The following is a 26017-nucleotide window of genomic DNA, read 5'->3' as shown; positions in this document are numbered from 1 at the left end:
TTATAACTTGTGTCGTTGATAGACATACCTTTGATTCATGATGTATGTATCTATAATCTAGGTGATGGCTTTGATTTAGATTGTGAAATTGGCATTCGATGTGGCTTAATATTGACCTATTTTTGATGTACAATTTGTTTAGTGAATTGACTTGGAAGTGGTAATTGATTTGTATGTATTTTCGGCTTTATAGGTATCTTGTATTGGAAGTATGATATGTGGTTGTTTGGTGTGTTATAGGATGACATGATTCGGCATGAATAATAATTATGAAGATAGAAATATGAGCAAATTTTATGGTTATTTGGGTACAAATTTTGAAATGGTAATTAACATACATGTTTTAAGATGGTTTGAGTTTGATCATTGAGGCTATTTTTAATGGCCGAATATATGGTAATTAATTTGTTGTGTTTATGTGTGTTGGGGCATGATAATTACATGCAAACCGATGTACTAAAAAATTTTTGTGTATGTTTTAAAGATTAAAAAAATTGTTTAATGTAGCTAAGGTATAATGCATATAGGTTGGTATTGAAGTTACTTAAGTTTTATATTGTATGCTTATTATGTGAAAAACTTAAACAAAGCAAAGGTGCAAATAAGCAAAACAAATAAATTGCTATTATTTTATTTAATTAGTTAAGGAATTTAATTAGCCATGATTCGGTATTTGAATTTTTTTTTAAATGGCTTTGTTATAGAGTGTTATGTGCATATATATATATATATATATATATATATTAAAATAATATGTTTGATAGTTAATTAAAGATGTGGATTGTTATGACTTAGTTTTCTTATGCACATATTTTTATTTAAACAATATGGCCATAAGTTTGTTAATAAAATAAATATTTGCTATAATGTAAAAATATTAATTACGAAAAATTTTTAATTGGTTCAGTGATCTATAGTTGTGAAAGTGATGTATATGATTGGGCTGTTATTTAATATTCAAGTTTTAAAATTGAAGACTGTTCGGAGTTGTGTTTTGGTTGGTAATGCCTCGTAACCCTAGTTCGGCAATGGACACTGGTTAGGGGTGTTACAAGATATCCTCAAATGAAATGTTAACTTGGACCATATAGAGGACAACGATATCATTTACCTGACTTTCGTAGAGGTAGACCTATATCTGGGAAAGAATAGATATTCAATCATTTGTATTCATCATTATGTAGTGCGATTGAATGAACTTTTGGTGTTTTAAAAAAAATGGGTTAAGGGATATGCCAAGTTATAGTTTTGAAAAGCAAATGATGATCGTTGTTGCTACAATGGCGATACATTTTTTATCTGAAAACATGTCAATTGAAATGATGCAGATTTTATGGAGTACGAAAATATTAATACGGCATATGAGAATATTATTGATCCAGAAGATGAGCATGATGGAGAAAGTGATGATGATGATAACGGCGAATCTAACAATTCAAGTGGTTTTGAAATTGAATTAATAACAGATGCTATGACTTCTAGATTAATAAATTCACTTTAAATTGCAAATGCTAATGTAAAATTTGTAATCTTTATATTTGATATATAAACATTACCCCTTTTTGAAACTTTAATCCAAATACATGTAATATTTTAATTTGTTAGGTTCATGTTTTCTATTTTATGTTAATATCTAATATGAGTTATATATTCAAATTACATTTTAAAATAAAATAATACAAATGTGTTAATATCTAATTACAAATATTTAATGGTTATATTTACATATTCAAAATATAGTTTATATATTCTAATTAAATTTTATAATAATTAATATTAGTTGCTTAAAAATATTTAAAATTTATATTTCGTATATTAAAATATTAACAACAACTTATAATAAATTATTTTTATATTCTTGCTAAAATATCATAATATTAACTAATTTAAATATTATTTAAATACATATTTTTTACTTTATAATACATGTCTAAAATGAACATTTTATTTTTTAAAAGCACTTTTTGACAACAATAATAAACACTTAAATCTTAAATTAAACTTTTCAAAAGCACTTTTCTACAACACTTTTTAAAAATATTTTTCAAAAGTAATGCTAAACTAGCCCTAATTTTCTAAGCTCAATGGATTTTTGATATTTGTATATCGTACATCGACCTTAATTAAAGCTTAGTTTAGCATTGTTTCTTAAAAGTGCTACTAAGTTTAAGATTTGATAAGTTCAAACTGATTTTTTATAATAATAATAAAAGGAAAGTATTTTTTTTACCATTCAAAATAGGCTTAAGAGTTACGAAACTTTCATTAAAGTCGACTGCTTCTTCATTGCTTTGCTTTCGAAAGAACACAAAATAATTCATTTAAAAAAACAAGTGTGGGTGTTAATTGAGTCTTAACTCAGTTGACGTCGATATTGTTGTTAGTGCAGGAGGACTTAAGTTCGAATGTGCTGAAGCGCATTATATCAAATGTTCTAATTGTTATTAGAGAAGGGTTACGAGTAGTTATAGGCATTATATCAAAAAATAAAGATTAAAAATCGTAATGCTAATCTGAAAGGAAAAAAAAAAGGGGTTAAAACTATTAGTTACCTATGCCAAATGTTCTAGTTAGTAGCTCATCATATCTTCAAATACAATTCAAAACAACATATAATATAAATATACATATGCTTAGAATATAATTATATCATTGACACCCTTCCCTTAGAATTTGGCATATTTTAAAGAATGCATAATAACTTATTTGGCCTTTCAAATTTATAAAAATAAAAAATAAAAATAAAAATTATTTTAGCTATTTATTTAAGTTTTCGACATTTTAGTTTTAAACTTACGTTGTTTGTCAAATCACCCAAAAATAAATAGAAAAGTTAAGGTCTGTTAACTTTATTGATATGGCATACACATGGCTTACCACGTGGATGTCATATAAGCAACTAATTATTTTTTAAAATTTTAAAAAATTCAAAAATTATAAAAAAATAATTTTTAAATACTTTTAAAATTTTAAAAATATTTAATTGCTAATGTGGCATACACGTGGACTGCCACGTCAGCAAAGTTAATTTAAAATGAGCATATATGAATGGTATTAAATACTCTTCTTATTCATCAGGTTTTGAAGGTACATTGAGGAATATTAAAAAATAAAATCTTTTAAATCTTTTTTATTTTTTTGAAACTTTTATAATTAGAATTAAGTTGACAAATTTTGTAAATGTTGAGGGCTAAATTTATTTATTTTTTTAAAAAAATTGAACTAAAATGAAAAAAAAACATTGAGGCCTAAATTTGTTGAACTTTTAGATTTAAGATCAAATTGATAGAATGTGTAAACATTGAAGGGCTAAATTTATTATTAGGCCAATAAAAAATACCCACGTCAACTTTTCATCACTCATCTAACAACAACTAACAGGAAAATATTTGATTTTAAAAAGTTGAGTGACTAAATAAATAAATAATAATAGTTAGATGACCAAAGTAGAATAAAAAGCATTGTTAGATAACTATTTTTGTAATTTACCCTAAAAATATATATAAACATATTATCAACATTCTACTAAAACTGAAAAAAATCGAAAACCGATTCAAAACTTAATTTCCATTTTAATTTTGATTTAATTTTATTTATTTCGATTTGATTTTCAATTATGTATTTGGTTTAGTGAACCATACATGAGTTTAACTTTTATCTTCAATAACATGAAACAATAAAATTAACTCAAACACAATAATCTCAAAAACCAAATGTTAAAATAATATAGGAAATCCGACAGAAGCTCAATTCCATGTCGATTGAATATTAATTCAAGTTGACACGGTTGTTGGTATAACAATTAAAAAACATAAATTCAAACACATATATTTCTTGCCGATTTAAAGGTTAAAAAATTTATAAATAATTTTAAAAAATGTGCTAAAAAACCTCAAATCCATAAATTAAAATGAATTATGGCATCAATAATTATGCTAAAGAATCAATCTTAAGAAAACAAAAGCAAACAAAAAAATCAACTTAATTTTGAAGTACCTTCCATCTGCTTTAGCAAGGATTGGATATAATAATCAATCATTAGCTGCTTCTCCGCCTACCTTATCCACAACAATAAGCTAATGCCTATAATCCCACAATGGAAAAAGAAGGTCCATTTTTGTAGGTGGGTGATAATTGAAGTTTGACCTCGAGTTCAACAGGGAGTAAGCTGAGTTTTTATAGAGGTCAACACGACATTGGAAAATTTTTCTTTTCTTCAACGAATCATAATACAAAAAGATAATTTATATTAGTAAATAATTTGAACACGTCATTAGTCTAATTAGAATTGAACAATTCAATTGAAAGACTAATATGTCGTCTATCAAGTTCAATTAGGGAGATACATTGCTTTGGGTATCGGAGCAAATGATTCACAGAATATAGAGATATAGATGTGACTAGTTAGATTGATAATACATTGGACATGACACAAATAGAATAGATTATAGATTCGTTTATGAATTTATGAATTTATTCATTTGTGACGTTTATAGTGTGATATAACTTAATCTTGAGTGGATGATGGACTACGTATGCGTAACTTGTATACTTTGATATAAATGAAAACTCGAGTTCAAATAGATAAAAAACCGAAAGCTAGTGCCTTAGGTATGTGACTTCTACATGATGTAGCATCATTCGACAACAACGGAATTCATAGTTCGAGAAAGGGTAAATGATACCCTCTTATCGGTATTACATGATAGATGAAAAATAATATGGCCATGGATTATTTATCTTAGTGATAAATGATTTAATTATTATGTATTAATAATTAACTTTTCATGAAATGAAATAAAATGATCATATTGAGAGAACAAATTTATCTCAATGAAATTAATGACATGCAACACACTTTTGACAAGGGTGATTTGTCTTAGAGACAAATTTATTTGTCTTAAGATATCCTCTCATCGGCTGGTGTAACATGTTTCGACAAGTGTGACTGAAAATGACTGAAACGAGTTAGTGCGAGTAGTATAGATTGAAATTTTCACTAATATGAAAAAAGTTGTTTATTTTGCTTTAGTACTGAAACCGTGTGCACCGACCTATACGACTGAAACGGTGCAAAATCGACCATCATGATTCAAACCTTTTTATCCTCCATCCCCTTTCCTAATATCGATAAATTAAATAAAAAATATTTTAAAGAATGAAATATGTATTTTAATGGAATTGATTATGGAGATGATTGGATCAGACTTGGGGCAGTTTGGACTTTATGCATTGGGCAGTTGGACCTAGTTGACAGAGTCCTAACCAATGGTCAACCGAAATCAGAGCATAGTGGCATACCATACATTACAAAAAATAAAAAAGAAAAAGAAGGAAAAAAGAGAGAGTAGGAAGAGAAAGAGGAAGAGGAAGGGGAAGGGGAAAAGTTTGTTTGAGAAAAGAGCAAATAAAAAGGAGAGAAGACAAGAGGTTGATGTTCGTGGCCCCTTTATGTATTTATTTATTTATTAGAAAAGGATTAATTTAATTTTGAACATTACAAGGATCATTTGATTGATGATTTTGAGAATATTTGGTACTTTGGTTGTTGCATTTTTTGAATGAAGTCCGGCCTAAGCCAAATACACAGAAAGGAAAGAAACAGAAGAGTTGGAGTTGGAGTTGGAGTTGGTTATGATTAGATTGCTTTGAAGAAGCAATCAAAATTGGATGAACCGCAGCAGATGATGGTTTGTTTTTGCTCTCAGAATGTGAGAGATGGAATTCACGCTTGTCTTCGCGATTATGATAGGCTCCAGAATCTGGCCGTCGTCCTTATTTACATCCAAGTAAATTACCTTCTTCCTTTTTGAGATTAAAAGCAAAACAAATCTAGGGTTTCTTTGTGCTTTTGTAAAAGCTGTTATTTGATTCATCAGATCGGGTGCTCCTTGATCGGATCCCTCGGCGCATTATACAACGGTGTGTCGCTCATCAATTTGGGGATCGCATTGTTCGCTTTGGTTGCCATCGAGAGCAGCAGTCAGAGCTTAGGTCGAACCTACGCCGTTTTGCTCTTCTGCGCCATTCTGCTTGACATTTCGTGGTTCATCCTCTTTTCCCACGATATTTGGAACTTGTCCAGCGAGCGTAATGGAATGTTGTTCACCTTCTCCCTCAGATTAACGCTTGCCATGGAGATCGTGGGGTTTTGCGTAAGATTCTGCTCGTCCCTCTTATGGATTCAAATATATAGACAGGGAATTTCATATGTAAACAGTGGTGCCAATCCTCGAGACCCTGATTTCGATTTGAGAACTAGTTTTCTGAGCCCTGCAACCCTACCCAATTCCAGACAGTGCTCTCACAATGACTCTGATGACGCTTTAGGAGCTTCCATCTACGATCCTGCTTATTACTCTTCCCTTTTTGAAGACCGTCAGCAGCCCAGTAGACATTCATTTCTGGTATAACCCCTTACTCTTCTTTTTATGTTTCTTGTTATCACAAGTCAAAACTGGTTCACCAACCGCTGTTGACCTAGTAGTAAGGAGTTTGGTGCTCCTAAGCAAGGTCTTATTTTCGAGTCTTGTGAACCAGAAAAATAACTGCCCTGAGAATTTCCCTAGTTTGGGATCCAACTTGGCTTGACTCTAGAATAGTCGAGGCCCAATGTGACTATTGGATATCTGAGTTCTTAGAAAAGAAAACAAAGAGTCAAAACTACTTGATGGTTCTCTATCTCTTTAAAATTTTCTTTCTCCATTTTATAGGGTCAAAATAATGCTGTTAGCAGAACTGGATCCACTGCTGGTGCTGAAGTTTCTTAGCTAAAGCCATCGCCTGTTAGGACTCTTTCTGCCTAAGCATCTTATTTCCCCTTAGAGTTTCAGTTGACATTGTAACTCATTAGAGCTGTGCTTTACTCTTTTTCTTTTAGCAGCCTATTCATCCTTCTGCATAGATTCATACACTCTTACAGATAGCTCAAATTAGAAATAAGTCTGTCTCTAACTTCAATGTAGATTTAAATTTTGATGGTAATACTATCTAGGAGCGATTTCATTGTTTGAAATTGTCATACAATCTTTTTCAGTAAGACTAGTTATGTACTTTCTTGTAGACCAAGTGTCGTAAGTATGAAGATTGACATCTTATTTCTTGAAAGCTTTCTGCTTATTTGGTTTGATTGTTGAAAGTTATTGACATTACCCCTCTTAATTGTCAGCTTGAAAACAGAATTACATTTTATTTAGCACAACAATGTAAAGGAAATATTAAAGGTTCTGGCCAATTTCTGATAAGAATCCACTGGTTGCTGCCATGTTATAGAACTTTTGACTTTGAATGTTAATATTAATCTGATAAGATTTTCTTCTGAGTACCATCAGCATCAAGTTACTCTGGTGATTGGGTGGAGTGTGCTTTTCCATTCCTCTAAGTCTCATCCTCTTTGTCTAGTTTATTCATGCAGTTCCTAATCCTTGTACAGTCACTCTTTGGATCTTGCCGTGGCTTGTTTAATAAATTATCTTTCCAGGCCTTATGTGCTATCACAAATTACATTATAGAATAGCGGAAAGAGTTAAATTGTTGCTATTGTACTTCTTGCTGTGATAGCTAGGTCAGTAGCTTTTTGGATTTTTTAGGACTTATTTGGAAAGCCACTTAGTAATTGGATTTGGGTGTAATTGCTTGTAATCACACTATATTTGATAACCAATGTAATTAGTAGGTCTCATTGAATTTAGCGTAATTGGAGCACTCCAATTCATAGAGGGAGGGTGAGTACTGGAGTAATTACATGGGTTGTTATATATAATATACTCAAATGCAATTACTTTATGGCTTTCCAAACATGTCCATACATGATTTAAGTATAAAAAGTTATTTTTTATACCATAATAATAGTATTTTAATTGTAGGATACATATTTTATTTTTTAAATATAATCATGTTATTTTACTAATCTTATTTAGAAAAATCTAAAAAATATATATATTAACGGGAGATAATTTTCTATACATTTTGGCTTACCATATCAAACACGTCTAGGGAACTAGAATTTTTGTAATTACAAGAGGGTGTAATTACTATATTAGTAATTACACTTTCATCTAATTACTTTGTAATATCCAAACGCACCTGTTATTGGAAAAGAATGTTGAATGAGTAAGAATGGAGAAGTTAGCTTCAGACCTTGGGCTTGTTAAAAGTCACACGAAAGGCTGTTTGATATTGGATAATAATAGCAGTCATGCTGGAAAACTTCTGATGATAATTTTATGTTAAACTAAAGCCTAACAATTGAAAGCTCAGCAAAATACAACTGGTATAAAATACCCTAAATAGTCTAAAAAGGTACATGGAAATTGCAAATGATGAAGAACTGCTAGGTGATGAGGGCTTATGGAAATTCTGTTATTTGAGTACTTGAGATAATAGAGAAAAATGAATTTAAATAAAGAGCAGAAAAGAAAATATCTCTAAGCTTCACATGTAAAACTTTGCAGTTTGCATCATGCAATCATAAGAGATGATGGAAAGTTTTCGATGATACTTTTATGTTAAGCCTAAGCTATTTAATCTAAAACTACATGGTAGTTATAAGTTAAGCCTAGATTCAAATACAATAGAACTGATGGAAGATAAAGTATAGGATCATAAAGCCTTTATGCTTGGTAGATAAGCAAAATAGTAATGCTATGTTTGGTAGGTGTACTGTTTTTTACACGTGTTTTAGGATATGATTTAACAATAAACTAATTCAATTGGTAATATTTAGCCACTCTCATGGCTTATTTTTCGTAAAGGAAAGGAAAAATTTTCGCTTATTTTGAAGAGGTCTTATTTTTTACGAGAGCTTTTACTCATCTTTCTAATTTCAAGTTTAAAATTTATACTAACTATTGTAATACATATGTAATGAATAAGCTATTTCCTAATGTTATTATGCTGTAACCAATCGAGGCATAGTTATTTTAAAATTTGATGAAACAATCTTAAATTTCTAAATTATATACAATAACATTCATAGTAAATTGACAACACAAAACCTTATATTAGTTTAATCCCTCAATTAGCATATTTCTATCATGCATTAAGAAAAACCAAAGAATTAGAAATCAAATGGTTAGAACCAGTCTGGAATATTTCTTCATTCCTATTTGAAGATTGAAAAAATCATTTGGAAAGATATATTGAAATAAGTGATACAAGTTTGTTAACTGTTAAAAAAGTAGCGGTCTTATAAGTTTGTAATGCAGTATTTTTGCTGCTTTTCTTGTCTTTTTCTTACTGGATTTGGCAACATTCTATGTGGTGTCTTGTCCCATGTTTGGTTAAATTTGTTGTTTACTGTTTGTGTACCTTGTCCATGGATTTGGCAACAGTCTTTTTTGCATTAGTGTGATTCTTTTTTATGTCAAGTGGTCTATACAACAGTATATAATGCGAGCTTGTGCTGCTAATTTATTGGTTACAATATTTTCAAGTTTTGCCAGTCCATCACTTTGTTTGTCGCCTTTACCAAACTCAATAGTTGCAGGTGGAGAATGATCCAAAAGTGCTTCAGATTGTCCGAATTCAAGCACATATTTGAAAAACACAGCTTAGTATTACCGCTTATATATGTCTTGAGGCTTCTTAAATTTATTCGGCAGCCCCAGATATGGGTGGGAGTGGGATTTGTACAACTTCCTGCTTAGTGATTCTTTTCCCAGGATGTAGCTGCAGCTCTGAGTTAGACAAGACAATCATCAGTTTATCTTGTAAGTAATAGAATAAAGTAAAAGAAGGATTTTGCAAATTAAGAAGCAGTTCCAAATTTGTATGTTTATAGTGAGCCATAGTTACTTTCTTAGCTCTAAGGTCTAGATTAGAAACCAAGCCTAGCACATGGGCATGGTAAGTGGTAACATCTACCATTGTGCTGTTTTGAACTTGCTTTTGCATTGACTTGTTGCCAGGGCTTAACATTGAGATTTGAGATGCCGTATGATGGATGCCCTTGAGATGTCTCTAGGTTTAGTTGGAATGAAGAGTCCGGTTTAGTGTGTTAAAGAGTGGGTTTTGGAAAATCCTTTAGAAATGCAGAACAATACTGCGCCATTCTGTCTTTCTTTTTTAAATTCCCATTTTGACAGATTTGTGAGAGGTTTTTTACCGGTGATTAAATGGAATGATTTTTTCTCATTTTCTTTTCCGTATTATGAAAGAAAAAGAAATTATTTTTCTACCAAGGAATTTACAAAAACCAGACTTCTGAGTTGTTTTCTGATAAGATTTGAGTCAACCCATTGTGGAATTTTCTCATCCAAAATATTTTATTTTAAGTAAATTCACTATGGATGGACTCAAATCTTCATGAATAATGGAGGGTATAGCATCCCAATCAATGCGTTTAGCAACAAAATTAGAATCCATTTCATTTTGCTAATGTCATTTATGAATATATGGTACACAAAAACGAGTAAATTAGTGTCAGCATATTATATAAGAGAGTAAATTGATCTTTTCTATTAAGAAATTTAGTTTTTTCTATTGTTAAAAATTGACGTAGAGAATAATCAAATAGTTAGAAGTGATGTGTCGTGTACCTCATTCTGACGTACAAATATTATTTTTAATAGTACTAGTTTGGTCTTGAATTTAATGTATAGAGATTAATTTGTTCATTATTTGAGTAGAGGGGATAAAATATAATCTGACTCTTAGTACAAGGACTTTCATGGTACTTTTACCATCAATCTGTATCTATATAACTTCAATTAATAAAGGTTTAAGGGTAGAAAAAAATCCTTAGTAAAAAAAAATCAATTATGCTCTTCAAAAAATGTTTCATCTTATTGAACCCTCGATGATAAAAAAAATCAACTAGGTTCTCTCGTTAATGAAAATCATCAATTAACCAGTTTGATTGTTAAGTGTGTTGATATGGCAAACAACCACATTAGCAAAAAGAAGAAAAACAAAAAATAATTTAAAATTAATAAAATACATAGATTTAGAATGATCCCATTTGTCCATAATCATTCAAGATGAGTGTAAAATTGTAAATTTGTAAAAAAAAAATAAAAAATATTAATAATTTATAAAAAAATTAATAAAAATGTACATATAGAATGAGTCTAGACAAATAATTGTCTAAATTCAGATGATTCAAAGCAAACGAAGGTCAAAATTCATTTTAATTATTGCAAAACTATAAAAAGAATATATAAGTTATAAAAATATTAATAGTTATTAGAAAATTAAACTCCCATTTAGATTTTGGAGTTTCAGAATTATTAAAAAAAGAAGAAGATAAAACCATAGATTTAGAATAAATTTTACTTAAGTGTTGTTTTGTTAATTGTATTGTCAAATTAGATAATCGAGTGAACCGTTCTAATTTCCAAGATAATGTATCTCTGTAATTAGTATTAATAGACAACATAATAATCTCATGAATCAATTTCTCATTTTGGTTCCTTGAACTACGAACTTATTTAGATTACCTACTAATATAATTTGTCTTTTCTGCACCATAATCCTTCATATGATGTAACTTAATATTTGTTAAATTTTAAGTAATCAATGAAACAATATTTGTTTATTCATTTTTTTTATTTTAATGCAAAAATCATTCAAGATAAACATGTAATAATGTAATAATGTAATAATTTAATTATGAAATTTTATTTAATCAACTTGTTCACAGAATTACATGCATAGTGATGAAATCACTGCATTAAGAGCACAAAATCTAACATTTACACCCTCTTCTACTAAATTGTTGGAAAAATTCGATTTAGAAATAAATTTGGTTGCACAGTGAAAAATTAATTTTTTTCTAAAATCAAGCGGTTGTGTTTTTTTATAGCAATAAATCCTAATCAAATTAGTACATGTTGTTTGAATTAGACAACCTATTTATTTCGCATCTTTTGACCAAAACAATTTTCTTCACTACTATTGAACTCTGGTATGCTTAAAGTGTAAGCTCTAATTTAATGAACCAATCGCACAAAATGAAAAAAAATATTAATATTTAGTGGATTATTAATTTCTCAAAAGCTAGAAATTGAAAGACGAACTCTCTCAAAATATAGTATTTATTTTGGAAAATAAATCACACTAGATTTTGACATTGTATTCACGCTTAAGTGGTGTGTGTTTGACTTACCCAATGATCTCTATATATAGAGAAAAATACAAGTCTCAATTGAACTAGGAGTAAATAACTAATATTATTTTAATATAAAAATACATGTAAACCCTAATTGGGATATATGTGGCGACGACAACTCCTTATGAACATTAGGTTTGTCGTCCCTTACTATGTAGATGGGCCTTTGGACCTATTTTTTGTACTAGTATTAATTATATATGTTTTCCGATTTTTAAATGAACTCATTTAATTTTACCGGCCCAATAACTAATTTTATATTCTCAAGAAAATATTATTTAATTAATTAATTAAAATAACTTTAATTAATTTCTTAATTAAATTATTTTATCAACCCAATTTTAATTTAATTAAAGTCATGACGACTTTACTGTATTAGAATCTATGAATAAATGAATTTAACTAACTTGTTCGCTAAGACCACGATGACTACTTGATTTAATTTCCATTCCAAGCTACAATTATTTGATTGCAATCAATTAAATAATATTTACAAGAAATTAATTTAATCTCTAAGACATCTTTTACATACATTGAAAAAATGCATCCATTGTGGATAGTGATACATGCGATATGTTTTTCTAATTCGTTGCTTTCATTTATTCGTGTTGATTTTATTGCAAACTGTTTAGACTTGTACCGAGCAAGTGGAGGGACCAATTAGACATATATATAATTAGAGCTCAAATAATTTGTAATTAAGTTCCAACTCTTCGTCTACTAATTGCAACATTATTTAGTCATTGAGTCATTCCACTAAAGTATCATATTGAACTCTCCCTTATTATATATCATTACGAAAACTATTTATCAAATGCTCGTCTAACAATCTTGTCATGTATTTGTTAACTTTATAAGATATCTTTAATCTCTTTGAGTTAAAATCGTTCACCCAATATAATCCTATTTTTTTCACCCAATATGATCTTATTTTATCTCATTGTAACCATTACATATTCATTCATGAAAAAGTCAATTATTAACAAATAGTAAATAAATCATTCATGTAATGCCGATGAAAGGATATCACTTATCCTTCATTGGGCTATGAATTCCACTATTGCAAGTGAAGTTGTATCATGCAGAAATCGTACACACAACGTATTAGTTTCAGTCCAAATAGTTACATCTATGCCTCTGTCTTCTGGGAGTTATTCGCTCCGATACCCAAAACAGTATCTCCCATTGGACTTGATAGACGACGTAATAGCTTTTAATTGACTTGATCAATTTCGATTAAACTATGAACCGTTTAGATTATCTACTAATATAAGTTATCCTTCTTGCATTATGATCCAACTACATAATGCAACTTAATATTAATTAAACATTAGATAATCAATAAACTAATGTTTGCTTACATTTTGCTTTGCGTGCAAAAATCGTTCAGGACATTATACAAAAGATATTAATATGAATGATGAAATTTTATTAATCTAATGTGTTTGAGAAATTACAAATACATTTGACAACATCACTATACTAAGGGTACTAGTTCTTAACATGGACCTCAAAAAATCTGTACTTCATATTGAATATACGGTTAATACTTCTAGCCTTGGTTTTCCTCAGGATCCTCCTTTTCATGTTGTCCAATGAAGGATTAGTCTTAAAGGACATGTTAAAGATTGTATCCGATTGTAATATGATTACATCATTAATCGAAATCATATTTCCATTCAAATGAATTTGCGCTATGAATTGATCTGACAATTAAATATTAGATTTCGATTATTACAAACAATTCTAATCATTATAATAATACTTACAAATAAATAATCCAACAAAATTAACATTAACTTGCCATACACAATAATACAATTTACAAATATACTTTCAACATTTGATAAATATAATAACATATTTTAAGGACAACTTTCATATCACTAATTCATGAATTATTGAGAGAAAAAATTAGCTAATTGACTAAGTTGTGGGAACTTTGCAAGTAGTTTGAATGACTTTTGTGAGGATTAGGATTAGGATTAGGATTAGGAATAGGAATAAGATGATTTAGGAATATTTATTTTTCCTTTTTCTTTCTTACAAGAAACTACAAAATTTATATAAAGTTAATACTTGTAAGTGTCACAAAATGTTTAAATTTGACAAATATTAGATCATGTCAAAATTTCTATCCATGATATAAAAAATACAAGAAATCGAAGGAAATCTTAAAAAGTGATCATTGGAATCTTGGTATATGTAGGTGTTGAGTTTATAGTTATATTTTTTTATCATCATTAAATAATTAGATAGTAAATTATATATATATATTATTCAACACACTTGTAAATAGACTCGTTTATGGGTTGAACTATTCGCCTAGGTTTGAAGGTTTGTCCAAAATTTAAGAGGGCTTGGGCAAAAAGAAATAGACTTGTTTAAAATATGGGTCCAACTCGAGCTTGAGCATTTAAGGCCCGAGCCCGAGCCGACTCGTTTTTAAATTTATAATACTTTATATTATGTTATTTTTATATATTATATAATTTAGAACGCATTAAAATAATAAACCTATACTGAATATATAATATTACTCTAATGTAAATATTAAAATATTGTTAAGATGATTATATAAAAAATTTCAATAAATAAAAAAATGTATAAAATTATTATATTATATAATATAAATAAATTTTTTAAAAAAATTAAAAAATAATATGAGTGAGTTTAAGCAAAATTTTAAGTCTATATTTCGGATCGAGACTTAAATAAAAATAAAAATAAAAATAAAATATACTAATATTATATTTAAGCTCAACTCGAACCCGAACCAATGAACAACTACTCGTAAATATCAAAGTAATGTTTAAAAAATTTTAATGTAAATATAAGTTGTTTGATTTGACATGTAACAAAATTTTGGAATGACAAGGTTAAAAAAGTCAAGTCAAGGTTTTCTCATATATACAAGTAGGTAAGTAAAGGGTAAATGGGTAAAATGAGAATTAATTAATTAGTAATAAAAATAATAGAGGAGAGAGAGAGAGAACGCGTTTGGATGATGTTATTACAATAATAAAAGGAAAAAGTGCAACTGTAGCCATTTCATCTCATTTGACTCAATACATTCTGCTTCTTTCTTCTTGTTTTTCTTCAAGTGTTGCTGTCGTAATTAAGGGTAAGAGAAATCGGAACATCTCTGCGGTATGTTTCGGTGTCTGAAATCTTTTGTTTTGTTGATTATAATTATTGCCCTGATTTGGGTTTTCACCTTCACTGGGGAGATTCATGTTTGGTTTGAGAATCGCAGATCCTTGTACGTTGCCCCTTTCTCATGTAAACAATTTTTTATCCACCCCCCCAAAAAAACAGGGAGCATACTCTTTAAGAGATCCTTTACTGTTTTAATTGTCAAGACTTGGAAGTCTGTAAGTTGTTTAGTTTGGGGTTCTTCTGAATCTGTATGGATGGTCTTTTTGAGGATAAAAAGAAAAGAAAACGGGAAAGAAGTGAATTTTTGAAGGGTTTAGGAGTTGGATCTAATTACATAAGCGTGTAGCTTAAGGATTTTTTTTTCCTCAAATAATATGCTGGAACTTTTTATCTGGAGAATTATTTATGTAGATCTGCAAAATCGTTCCAAATAAAATGATCTTTTTGGGCAGATTGCTTTCCATTTTAATTGACTGTAATTGGTTTTGATAATGCTATTTGCTGTTTTTTTGTGACAGAACCTTAATGAAATAGGAGTATAGGAAAGGGAAAGGCCTAGCAGGTATTGGAGGAAGCAATGGCAGCAAGGTACTGGTGTTATCAGTGTTCTCAAGTGGTTACTCCCATCATGGAAGCTGAGATTAAATGCCCATTTTGTCGAGGTGGGTTTATTGAAGAAATGAGCAATGGTACAAGAGACAGTGCTCCAGGCATGGATTCCCATATCCAATCTGATCGAGCACTCTCACTATGGGCTCCCATCTTGTTAGGTATGCTGGGTAATCCTCGTCGCCGCAGAAGACTTAGACGTATCGAGTTTGAAGAAGAGGATGCTGAGAATTCTGATGGCGAAGCTCGCCATGGAGGCGATACTGACTTGGACCGAGAACTTGAATCCATCATTAGGAATAGAAGAAGGAACTCTGCATCGATCGTGCAGCTGCTTCAAGGTGTTAGAGAGAGAATGGCATCTGAAGGCGAGAATTCTGAGAATGATAGGGATAGGGACGGAGTAATTTTCATCAATCCTTTCAATCAGACTATCATTGTCCAGGGCTCTTATGATTCCAATCCGGGTGGTCGAAACCGAAACTCCGACCGCATAGGTTCTATAGGTGATTATTTCATCGGTCCTGGTTTAGATATATTGTTGCAGCATTTGGCAGTGGCACAAAACGACCCCGAAAGATATGGAACACCACCAGCACAAGTAGAGGCAATCATGGCCTTGCCAACTGTGAAAATTGAGGAGAATTTGAAATGTTGTGTGTGTATGGACGATTTCGAGGCTGGTAGTGAAGCAAGGGAAATGCCATGTAAGCATAAGTTTCATAGTGGGTGTATATTGCCATGGTTGGAGATCCATAGTTCTTGTCCAGTTTGCAGATATCAAATACCTGCTGTTGGACAGAAACTCAATTCAGAGAGGCCTGGGAATAATAGCAACAGAAGAGAAAGTGAAAGTAATGTTCACGGACGTGGTAGTGGGGAAGAAGAGGGTGAAGGGGATGGGAGAAGTGGGAGAAGGTTTTCATTTCCATGGCCATTCAATGGCTTGTTCACATCAGGATCACAGTCCGGCAGAGGGAATTCATCTTCCTCGACAGCTTCAAGCTCTCAATCCGGAAATGCTTCTCAAACAAATGAGAACTGAGTTTGTTTGGTATTAGCACCCTGTTTATTGTTCAATATGATTGATGCTTCAGTATTCCATTCTGCCTTCCCTATAATGTACAATAGTTAGTTTAAGTTGAATTTCCATCTTGCAAAAGTGTTCTGGTTTTTTTTCCCCTGTATTCTTGTAGATCCTTGCCCCTTGAACGATTCTTTTACGAAATCCTGAATTATGCCATATGATGTAATTTTGTTTCTATAAATTTGAGTGATCCTATTTGTTTTATTTATTTATTATTTGCTTGCTTGGGCTGGTTGAAAGGTTCATCTGTGTTGTAAATGATGCTTGTGGGAATGGGAAGGGGGAAGGGAAAGAATAACTTTAGATTCTAGTATCGACTAAATTCGTCGGCACCTGGATGAGACATTTTGGCTAAGAGAATGGTCAAGTTTTGTTTTAGTTTCTGTACTCTTTGCGCATTTAGTCTTACATTCTTAATTTTAAAAAAATTAGTCTCACTTATTTATTTATTTAAAAATTTAAGCTTTGTTGAGGTTTGTTTCTCTACCTCCTCTAGGGAATGATTCTTCTTTATTTATAAGGCATGGTTTACTAGATGTGACATTTTAGAGGGTAGTCAGGTGTCATGCATATAGCTCGGGACAACATGTACTCCCCGTTAAGTTTGACATGTATCCTAAACGTATCTTTCCGACAGGATTCGTATCCAAATATCATCGTACATGTTCGCATGTCCCGCCTTGCAAGGTTGTGAGGAGAATTGGCATATCTCTCTCCCGAGGAGCTGGCCTTGCAAGGCGTTCCATCGTGTTCACCTTGCGAGATTGCGTTACAAGTCACAATGCCGGGTTGGATTTCGGGTTATGAGGTTCTCTATAACAAGCTTGATAAAGTTTCAGGTCCTTGAATAATAGGGAAAAGAAAAAACTTCAAAACACCGAAGGGAAAAAAATTGTTTCAACTATCCTCTTCTCTGCAAACCTTACAACGTGGTTGACTGATCAGAATGTGATGAAAGTTAAAAGTGAAGTTGTGGGAGAATGAGGTGATAAGGCTATAGGAATAGGATGATTCTGTTAAGTTGGATAAAATTGATGGAAGAATGAGCTCCTAAGGATATAGTATGGACTACAATTCTACCGACAAGAATTTGTGTTGAATGAAATCCAAAATTTCTCCTCTTTTCTTTGCAAGATAAACTGAGAAAACTGATTGTTGGCATTACAATCATATATGGAGATGGAGATGATGAAGATTGCCAATGATTCTATACCTCAGTGGTGAGAAGAACAAAAGAAAAACATGGATGCCAAGTTCGTGGAGAACCAGGAATGGATTTCTAGAAAGGAGAAACCCAAAACCAAGCTTAAAAGGGGAATGCAAGTGATACTCAACTTCGTCTTCACAATTAGAAGTTGAAGGTAAAAACCTCCCATAGAAATAACTGATACCTAGAGGAGGGTAAACCAACTGTTCGAGTAGCCTTGGATCAGGTTTTTCTCGGACTGAATGTCTCAAGTTTGGATTTTTTTCGGCTCATATCAGTTTGGATTTGAATTTTCTAAAACTCGGATTTTTTAGGTTTAGGTTTTCTTAATTCAGATTCTTTTAGATTAAGAATTTTTTGGAATTGAGTGGACATATTTAAATATTTTTGAATTTCTTAAGTTATAATTTTTTTTGAATTCAATGTAATAATTTATTTTACTTTTATATTTAACAACACAATCCAAATTCGTCTTACAAAAAGCATAAATTATATATATATATATATTTAATAGAGATCATAGTAGTTGGTACTCTATCGGTTGGTACGTATCAATCAGTTTCTCAATTGATACAAAGTAATTTAGGTTCCGTTATGATCAAGATTTGGGTGTGTTTTGACCATCTTGATGTATTTTGGCTAATTTCAACTGATACTAACTTATACAGGTGCTTATTGACTTGTACCGGTTAATATTAAAATTTTAATGGTATTTAATACATTACTAATTATATACATTTATTGAAATATAATAAGTTATACATAACTATTGATACTATAATGTATATTATTATATTACATAATACTGTTCAATGATTTTATTGTTAAAATATTAATTGCACAAAAAGTTATATATATACATATATTAATACTTTTAGTAATAATTCTATACTATATTATTATATTTTGCAATAGTATATCATCTATTATAGTTAATGATTAGATATCAATTTAATTGATCAAATCGAGCTAATTGAATCAAATCAAATTGGTTCAATCGATTTTGATTTTGGACCGATTAATATCATATATATATGTATATGCGCATTAATAGTTATAAATTTATGTAATATTCTATCATATGTTATACTAGTAATACATAATATATTAACTATTATATATGTATTGTTTATTATATCATGTAATGCTATATCATATTATATAATCTATACTATATTAATAGTAATATATACATATGCATTAATTGTTTTAGAAATAGATATATAATCTATTATAGTTAACTATTAAAACTCACTTAATTGACTGAATCGAGCTGATTTCACAATTTAATCAAATCATTTCGATTAAGTAAAATTTGATTTTGGTTCAGTTATAATATTTATACTTGGATCTAAACCCAAAGTAAGATATCACATAATTTAAAACGTAAACTCAATATAATTTTACTCGACCCTTTCTATTGGGCAGAAAAAGGATTATAAAACATCAAAAGAGTCAAGCTTGATATATAATATAACACAACCACGCTTATCCGCCAATAATGACGGTTCTAAACAACTAGGAAGATTACAACAAACATTAAATAACATTGAAAATGAAACACCATCGGAAAGGGAAGCAAGAACAAAATAAATGAAAGACGTTTCCATTTGAGTTTTCTCCAAACCTTCCCATTTTTGAGTTTTCTCCAAACCTTCCCATTTTTTTAGACGGGCACCTAAACCCGTCCAGCTCAACCTATAAACAACTCTAATTCGCACAAGGGAAGTCCTATTTATTAATCAGATGTAGATTTTGATCAAGCAAATAACCTTACCTAACATTCAAGTCCTACATTCCATTTCTTTCTTTTATTTTTGTTTTAATAGCGAAGTTATTATTACCTAACATTTAGCTAGACTCTAGACCTAATCTCGCTACTAATTTTTTAAAAAATAAAGTAAATAATATAGAAGAGCATCCACAGCATCAACTAGAAAACCCAGCAAAAACAGCAAAATCCTCCGGTTGCATCAAACATGGCGTACCAACAGAGGTACAGTATATGGAGATATGCAAGGCAAAAACAGTTGTAAGTTCAAACAAGACAACTTCAAGCCTCAAAGGAATCAAAATGTCCATAAAAACATAGTTACGTAAAACATTCAAAATGTGAACCAAAAATCACACTTCTTTTTTTCTTTTTACCAGGGAACACCAAAAATAGTCGTGACATTATACTTTGTGATCTTAATGAGTTTTGTTTCTCATCCAAAAAGAGAACATCAAAAAGCTGATGCATAAGAATAGCAGTGTCTTACCCCTTGTACCAGGGAACCATCCAAAAATTGACATTGAAAATGCAAACCAAAAATCACTTTGCAGTCAAGATCTTGATCACGGATGCAGTCCCAATCCGATGCAGAGCAACAATCGAATCCCCATTTTGGCATAATCCCTTTGCCTTGGCATGCTGAATAGCAAACTCCAATGCTTCCTCTGTTGTCTCTTCATGAGAAGCTCTGGCAGATCCAGCATATAAAACTGGGATCAAACCCCGATACACTAAGCTGTGCCTTGCTGGAGCTTCATCACTGCACGACCAATCGAACGAATCAGTCTGGATTTCGGGGACAACCATGGATAAAATGGGCATTCCAGGCCTATACTTAGCCACCAGCTTTGCAGTACTTCCTCCCCTGGTTAAGACCAATATAAGAGATGCTTTTGCTGAATTTGCTGTTCTAACAGCTGAAGAAGCCAGGCTTTCTAACGGACTCATTGGCACTGGCGAGTGTTCCATAATCCTTTTGAAGACATCTCCATAATCAAGAGTGCTTTCTGCTTCTACACATATTTTGGCCATGGTCTGAACAGCAAGTTCCGGGTAAGCTCCAGCTGCGGTTTCACCACTTAACATCACACAGTCTGTGCCATCAAGAACTGCATTGGCAACATCAGTGGCCTCAGCCCTGGTTGGCCGGGAGACTTTATCATGGATTCCAACACCTCGTGCCACCATAAATGCATCTGAATTTGTAAGGATGTCATCAAAATTTGCTACCCCTTCTTGATTTTCAACCTGCCATAGAATTTTAAAGGGAAGAAAACAACCATTGGATCCCACTATTATATGATTTGCTTCTTCAAAACTCTCTGCTAGCAAAATGTAAACAGAATAAAAATCATATCTAAAATTCTTCAAACATACCTTTGACATGAGAAGAATATTCTTAGCATGCTTTCCAAGCAGTTTCCGAACCTCCACGAGGTCTGATCCTTTTCGAACAAAAGAAAGGGCAATCATGTCAATTTGGTTTGGAACTCCCCATTCCAAGATATCTTCCTTGTCCTTTTCAGTCAAGGTTGGGAGGTCAACAACGACCCCTGGAAGATTAACGTTCTTCCTCTCACCAAGAACTGCAGAATTCTCACATCGACAGTGAACCAAACCCTTTTGTTTGTCACAAGATAAGACTGTAAAAGAGATTGTCCCATCTGCACAAAGTATGACCATCCCTGGTTTGACATCCTCGGCCAACTTTTTGTAACTCATACTTATCAGTGTCTCATCACCCTTTATGCTATAGTCAGTTGTTATGGTGATTTCTTGACCCTGTTTAAGCTGAATTTTTCCATCCTTGAGAAAACCAGTTCGGATCTCGGGACCCTGGAAGTTTACATACGAAGAAACAGTTACAGTTAATCAGCTTTACCATGTTGTAATCAAGACAAAAATCAATAAAATTTCCATACTTTATAAAAGATTACGGACATTGGTTGTGCAAATACACAGAGCTCTTCAGATATCCTATGTTTAAAGAAAAAAAGGATAAAGCCGTTTATGATAGATTTCTATGTTAGTAAAAGGGGTATGTTCAGATTCTTTTATGTTTTTCATATATTTGGAGGATCTTTGGAGGCGTTGAACCCAAGCGTTGGCTTTTATGAAGAATAATAACGGTGGCTTATAAGCAAACAACATCAGTCATCAAATCAAAAGTATGCAATCACAAAATCATCATGATTACCATCTATTCTTCTCTAGTTGGCTACCGGGTCCATCACAAAAGAAAACAATCGCAAACATTACCTTTTCGTGGCCGATTATGTTTAAACTCATAATCGTATGCTAACAAGAGTATGCAATCCCTGAAGTATACTAACAAAGGCAGTTGATTCTTGCATAATTGAACTTATGGTCTATTAAAAGGATAACGCCCTTCGATGTGGCTTAATCTCAAAAGTAGCAAATAGAAGAGTTGGAACATATCCTTGAGCACTTTTGACTGTTTTCCAAGAAAACTATTGAAGCATACAGATTGAAATTTAGATCTATGATCCTACTGATGTTGGAAACAGAAGAAACAAGCAATCGGATCCAAGCAAAAAACAAGGAGAGAAGAGAGGTTAAACTAAAGTAACAAGTGAAATTAAAGGATTAAAAGAAAGAAAGGAAAAAAAGGAATACGAGCCTTGGTATCGAGCATGACGGCGCAGAGAATGCCGGTGTTGAGCATAGCTGCCCTGAGATTGTCAAGGGTTTCCTGATGGTAGGCATGAGATCCATGAGAGAAGTTGAAACGAGCGACGTTCATGCCGGCCCTCAACAGCTTCTCGATCATAGGAACGGACCTGGATGCAGGACCCAGAGTGCATACGATCTTCGTCTTGGGCTTCTTCTCCATTTCGAAACCTCCTTCATGGTGGTTATTGATTTCCATTTTTTAGTTTCAAAGCAGACGCAGATACAGATTTGTGGAAAGGTTTTTCCTTTTTCTCCTCACGCAGAAGTAAAGGTTGAAAAGTAGATGAGAGCAGAGAGTCGCGCTTGACGACTTTTACTTTAGTATTTATTTATTTAAAAAAAAAAAAGAGCTTTGCTTTGCTGGTTTGGTTTTGGACCTTTGGTATTGCTTGAGGAACAAGGTTGGAATCCCTGCAATTTCCATTTTTTTAATTGTATAGATTTGGTTGATTTTTGACTTGACATTGGTCATGCCTCATTGGACAGTTTTAGCCTTTCCGGGTTTCCGAGGTTATTGTTATTTGACCCAACAACCATGAAAAGGCGGAGCGACAACTGGAATTTCCCAAGGCCACTGCATTCATTCACACATTCGATGTTTATTTGAGCCACGAAAAATCTCCCTCGTCTCGCCCTTCTCCTGCCTCGTCTTTTAACAACAGGAATGTCAAATCAGTTGGACAAGCATTAACAAATACCATGGGTCTGAACCAACGCCAACTATGCACCCCTGCCCATGGATTATTCCTTTCCTTTATCCTAATGACATAAAAAAAAATCCCAAATTAATTATCAAAATAGCACATAAGTTTTCTAAAAGCAAAATTTCATATTTTATTAAGCAACTAAAATTATTTTTATCAATTATGAAAAGTTTTAAAATTATTATCTATTATTTAATTTTATCTTTTTTATCACTAATAAATTAATAGTGGCACCTTTTTAAATTTGATATAATAACAATTTTAATCTCCAATATTTATATGTTGTATTAATTTACTCTTGATTTAAAAAAATAATTAATCTTTAATATTTATACATTGTATAATTTATTTTTTTATATAATTTTACTTTTTTCTGTGACTCTTTCACCTAAACATTAAAAAAACAAATTCGTTAGCTATATTTGATTAAAAATATACAAAAAAAATAGGAACACTCAAAAATCCAAAACTAGAAAAGTAAATCAAATTACATAATATGTAAATGTTGAGGGTTAATTTTTTTTTTTTAGAATCAGAACTAAATTGATATAATTTATAAATGTTAAGGATTGTTATTATGACAGTTTTAAAAGATGTCACTGTTAGCTAGTTGGTGACAAAAAAAATAGAATAATTGAGTGACCATTTTGTATCATTTCTTAACTGGGTGACAGAAAAATTACTAATCAATACTTGAAAAACTAATAAAAATAACATAAAATAAAATAAAATTTATTTTTAAGGCAAAATTAGTGGTAAATGTTACTCTTTAAAAAAAAATAATGAAGTAGATCATTATTTACATTATTTAAGGAAATAAATCGATTTTAAGAACTGACATGGCAAAAAAGACCTCCCGTAAAAAACGTTTTTCATGAAACACTTTATACTAAATGCGCTTTCCTTTGAAGACTCAACTTCTTTGTTCAAATGAATAAATGCTTGTATTTTCCACTCAAATGTCTAGGTTTAAATCATTTTTCATGTTTATTTGAGTTTTTTTTAATGCATGTTGTTTTAAGCTTTTTTTTTAAATTAAATAAGGATGTTATTTTCATGTTTTTAATTAATAAACATGTTTTTAAGTTATTTATTTAATTTTGATTTTATTTTTTAACTAATAATTGCTTTATTTATATAGAGAAAATAATAAATATGTAATTATATAATGAAAATATGTTTTCTATATATATTATAATGTTAAATATATTTTATTTTAAAAATATCAACTATTTTTTTTCTTTATATATAATTTTTATATGTCAAATATTTATTTTTTTCATGTATATTGTAAGTATGAAAAAATTTAATATTATAATTTATAAAAATAATTATTTCAAATATTATCATTTTTCACCTACATTGTGGGTATGGTAAATTTGAATATATAAAATCAATTAATTATTTAAAATATAATTTTTATATGTGAAATATTTATTTTTTCCATCCATATCATGGGTGTAACAAAATTTAGTATTATATATTTTGTATGTGTATTGAAAATAATTATTTGAAATATTTCCCATATAAAAACAATTATATTTGAAATAATTATTTGAAATACTTCAAGTATAAAAATAATGATATTTGAGATATTTTATATATAAAATTAAAATAGATATTTAAAATATAAATAATATTACAATAATTTAGAAGTGGTCACAATATTTAGATTTAATTAACAATCTACAATCACTAATTAATAAATAAAATTAAGTTAGAAATTACATATAAAAATAGAATTTCACACAATCTATTATTATAATATTTAATTTTTAAAAATAATTTAAAAATATTATATATTTAAGTTTAGTCTAATATCAATTATCATGTCTTTAAAATTAAATTTATATATTATTATGTTTTAATTTCGTAACCATATTATTAATGAAACTTTACAAATTTATGAAGAATTTAAGAAATAATTAAATGTAATTTAGTTAATTCGATGAAGAAAACTAGTATTTGTAAATTGTAATGCTTATTAATAATATTTAAATATTTTTCATTATTTTAAATTTTAACTTTTAATTTAATTTAAGTAAGTTTAGTATTTCAAATTTAAAATAAAATTTATATATATAAGATTATTGAAGCAACTTATAATTCTTAATATTAATTTTTAAAATAATCTTAAAAAGGATTATATGAAAAATAGGTACCTAAACTATATAACTTTTTCTATTTAGGTACTTACTTTTTTTTTTGTTCTGTTACCACTTTAGATACCAACAACTAACCCTCATTAAAAAAAACCCTTTAAACCAATCAAATTATGACATGTGGGCTTTTTAATTAAATAAAATGTTTAAAACTAATTTTCGATAAAAATATCATCTCCCAAAATCACTCATTCTTCTTTTCTACAAAATTTTTTAAATAAACTCTACTTCAAATTTCTCTCATTAAAACAAACCCCCATTAACAATATTAAAATAAAGACTTAATATATTATTTGGTACCTGAATTTGACATTTTTTTATGTGGTATATGTGTTATTTTTTAATCCAATGGGGTACCTATATTTGACAAAAAATTATAAATTTTGTTACCCAAAGGTAACAATATTAACTTTTTAGTGTTTAATTTGAGTTATAAGATTGATTTGATAAAAAAATAATTGCTAATATTATTATGTTTTAATTTTCATGATTTTTTTGAATAGAATAAATTT

The 26017-nt window shown here is 30.3% G+C and overlaps 3 protein-coding genes across 11 annotated transcripts; 2 read left to right on the top strand and 1 right to left on the bottom strand.

Annotated features, from left to right (window-relative positions):
- The first annotated feature begins 5269 nt into the window (after positions 1-5269).
- LOC107927088 (uncharacterized) lies at positions 5270-10134 on the top strand. Of its 7 annotated transcripts, none has more exons than XM_016858058.2 (4): positions 5270-5430; positions 5568-5789; positions 5880-6407; positions 9482-10134. In XM_016858058.2, exons 2-4 carry the CDS (start codon positions 5685-5687, stop codon positions 9539-9541), a joined length of 693 nt encoding a protein of 230 aa, XP_016713547.1. In that variant the 5' UTR covers positions 5270-5430; positions 5568-5684; the 3' UTR covers positions 9542-10134. The 7 variants fall into 7 exon arrangements, 5 of the variants coding, with proteins under 5 accessions (XP_016713547.1, XP_040946396.1, XP_016713550.2 ...); XR_005911519.1 differs by having other exon boundaries at positions 5284-5789; positions 9488-9710; positions 9909-10134; XR_001692372.2 differs by having other exon boundaries at positions 5284-5789; positions 9482-9710; positions 9909-10134.
- Positions 10135-15062: 4928 nt separating this feature from the next.
- On the top strand, positions 15063-17168 carry LOC107927087 (E3 ubiquitin-protein ligase SIRP1). Of its 3 annotated transcripts, none has more exons than XM_016858054.2 (2): positions 15063-15259; positions 15787-17168. In XM_016858054.2, the coding sequence occupies exon 2, from the start codon at positions 15846-15848 to the stop codon at positions 16920-16922; it is 1077 nt and encodes a 358-aa protein (XP_016713543.1). In that variant the 5' UTR covers positions 15063-15259; positions 15787-15845; the 3' UTR covers positions 16923-17168. The 3 variants fall into 3 exon arrangements, with proteins under 3 accessions (XP_016713543.1, XP_016713544.1, XP_016713545.1); XM_016858055.2 differs by having other exon boundaries at positions 15071-15233; XM_016858056.2 differs by having other exon boundaries at positions 15109-15371.
- Positions 17169-20284: 3116 nt separating this feature from the next.
- On the bottom strand, positions 20285-23300 carry LOC107927086 (pyruvate kinase, cytosolic isozyme). Its single transcript, XM_016858053.2, has 3 exons — positions 22587-23300; positions 21323-21781; positions 20285-21193 (listed from the first exon to the last, which is right to left on the bottom strand). The coding sequence occupies exons 1-3, from the start codon at positions 22833-22835 to the stop codon at positions 20486-20488; spliced, it is 1416 nt and encodes a 471-aa protein (XP_016713542.2). The 5' UTR covers positions 22836-23300; the 3' UTR covers positions 20285-20485.
- Between the last annotated feature and the right edge of the window lie 2717 nt (positions 23301-26017).

Source organism: Gossypium hirsutum, chromosome D03 (assembly GCF_007990345.1).
Source record: "Gossypium hirsutum isolate 1008001.06 chromosome D03, Gossypium_hirsutum_v2.1, whole genome shotgun sequence".
Lineage (NCBI taxonomy): Eukaryota > Viridiplantae > Streptophyta > Magnoliopsida > Malvales > Malvaceae > Gossypium > Gossypium hirsutum.
Note: the sequence above shows the minus strand (reverse complement) of the source record. Positions and strands in the feature narration are given on the sequence as shown.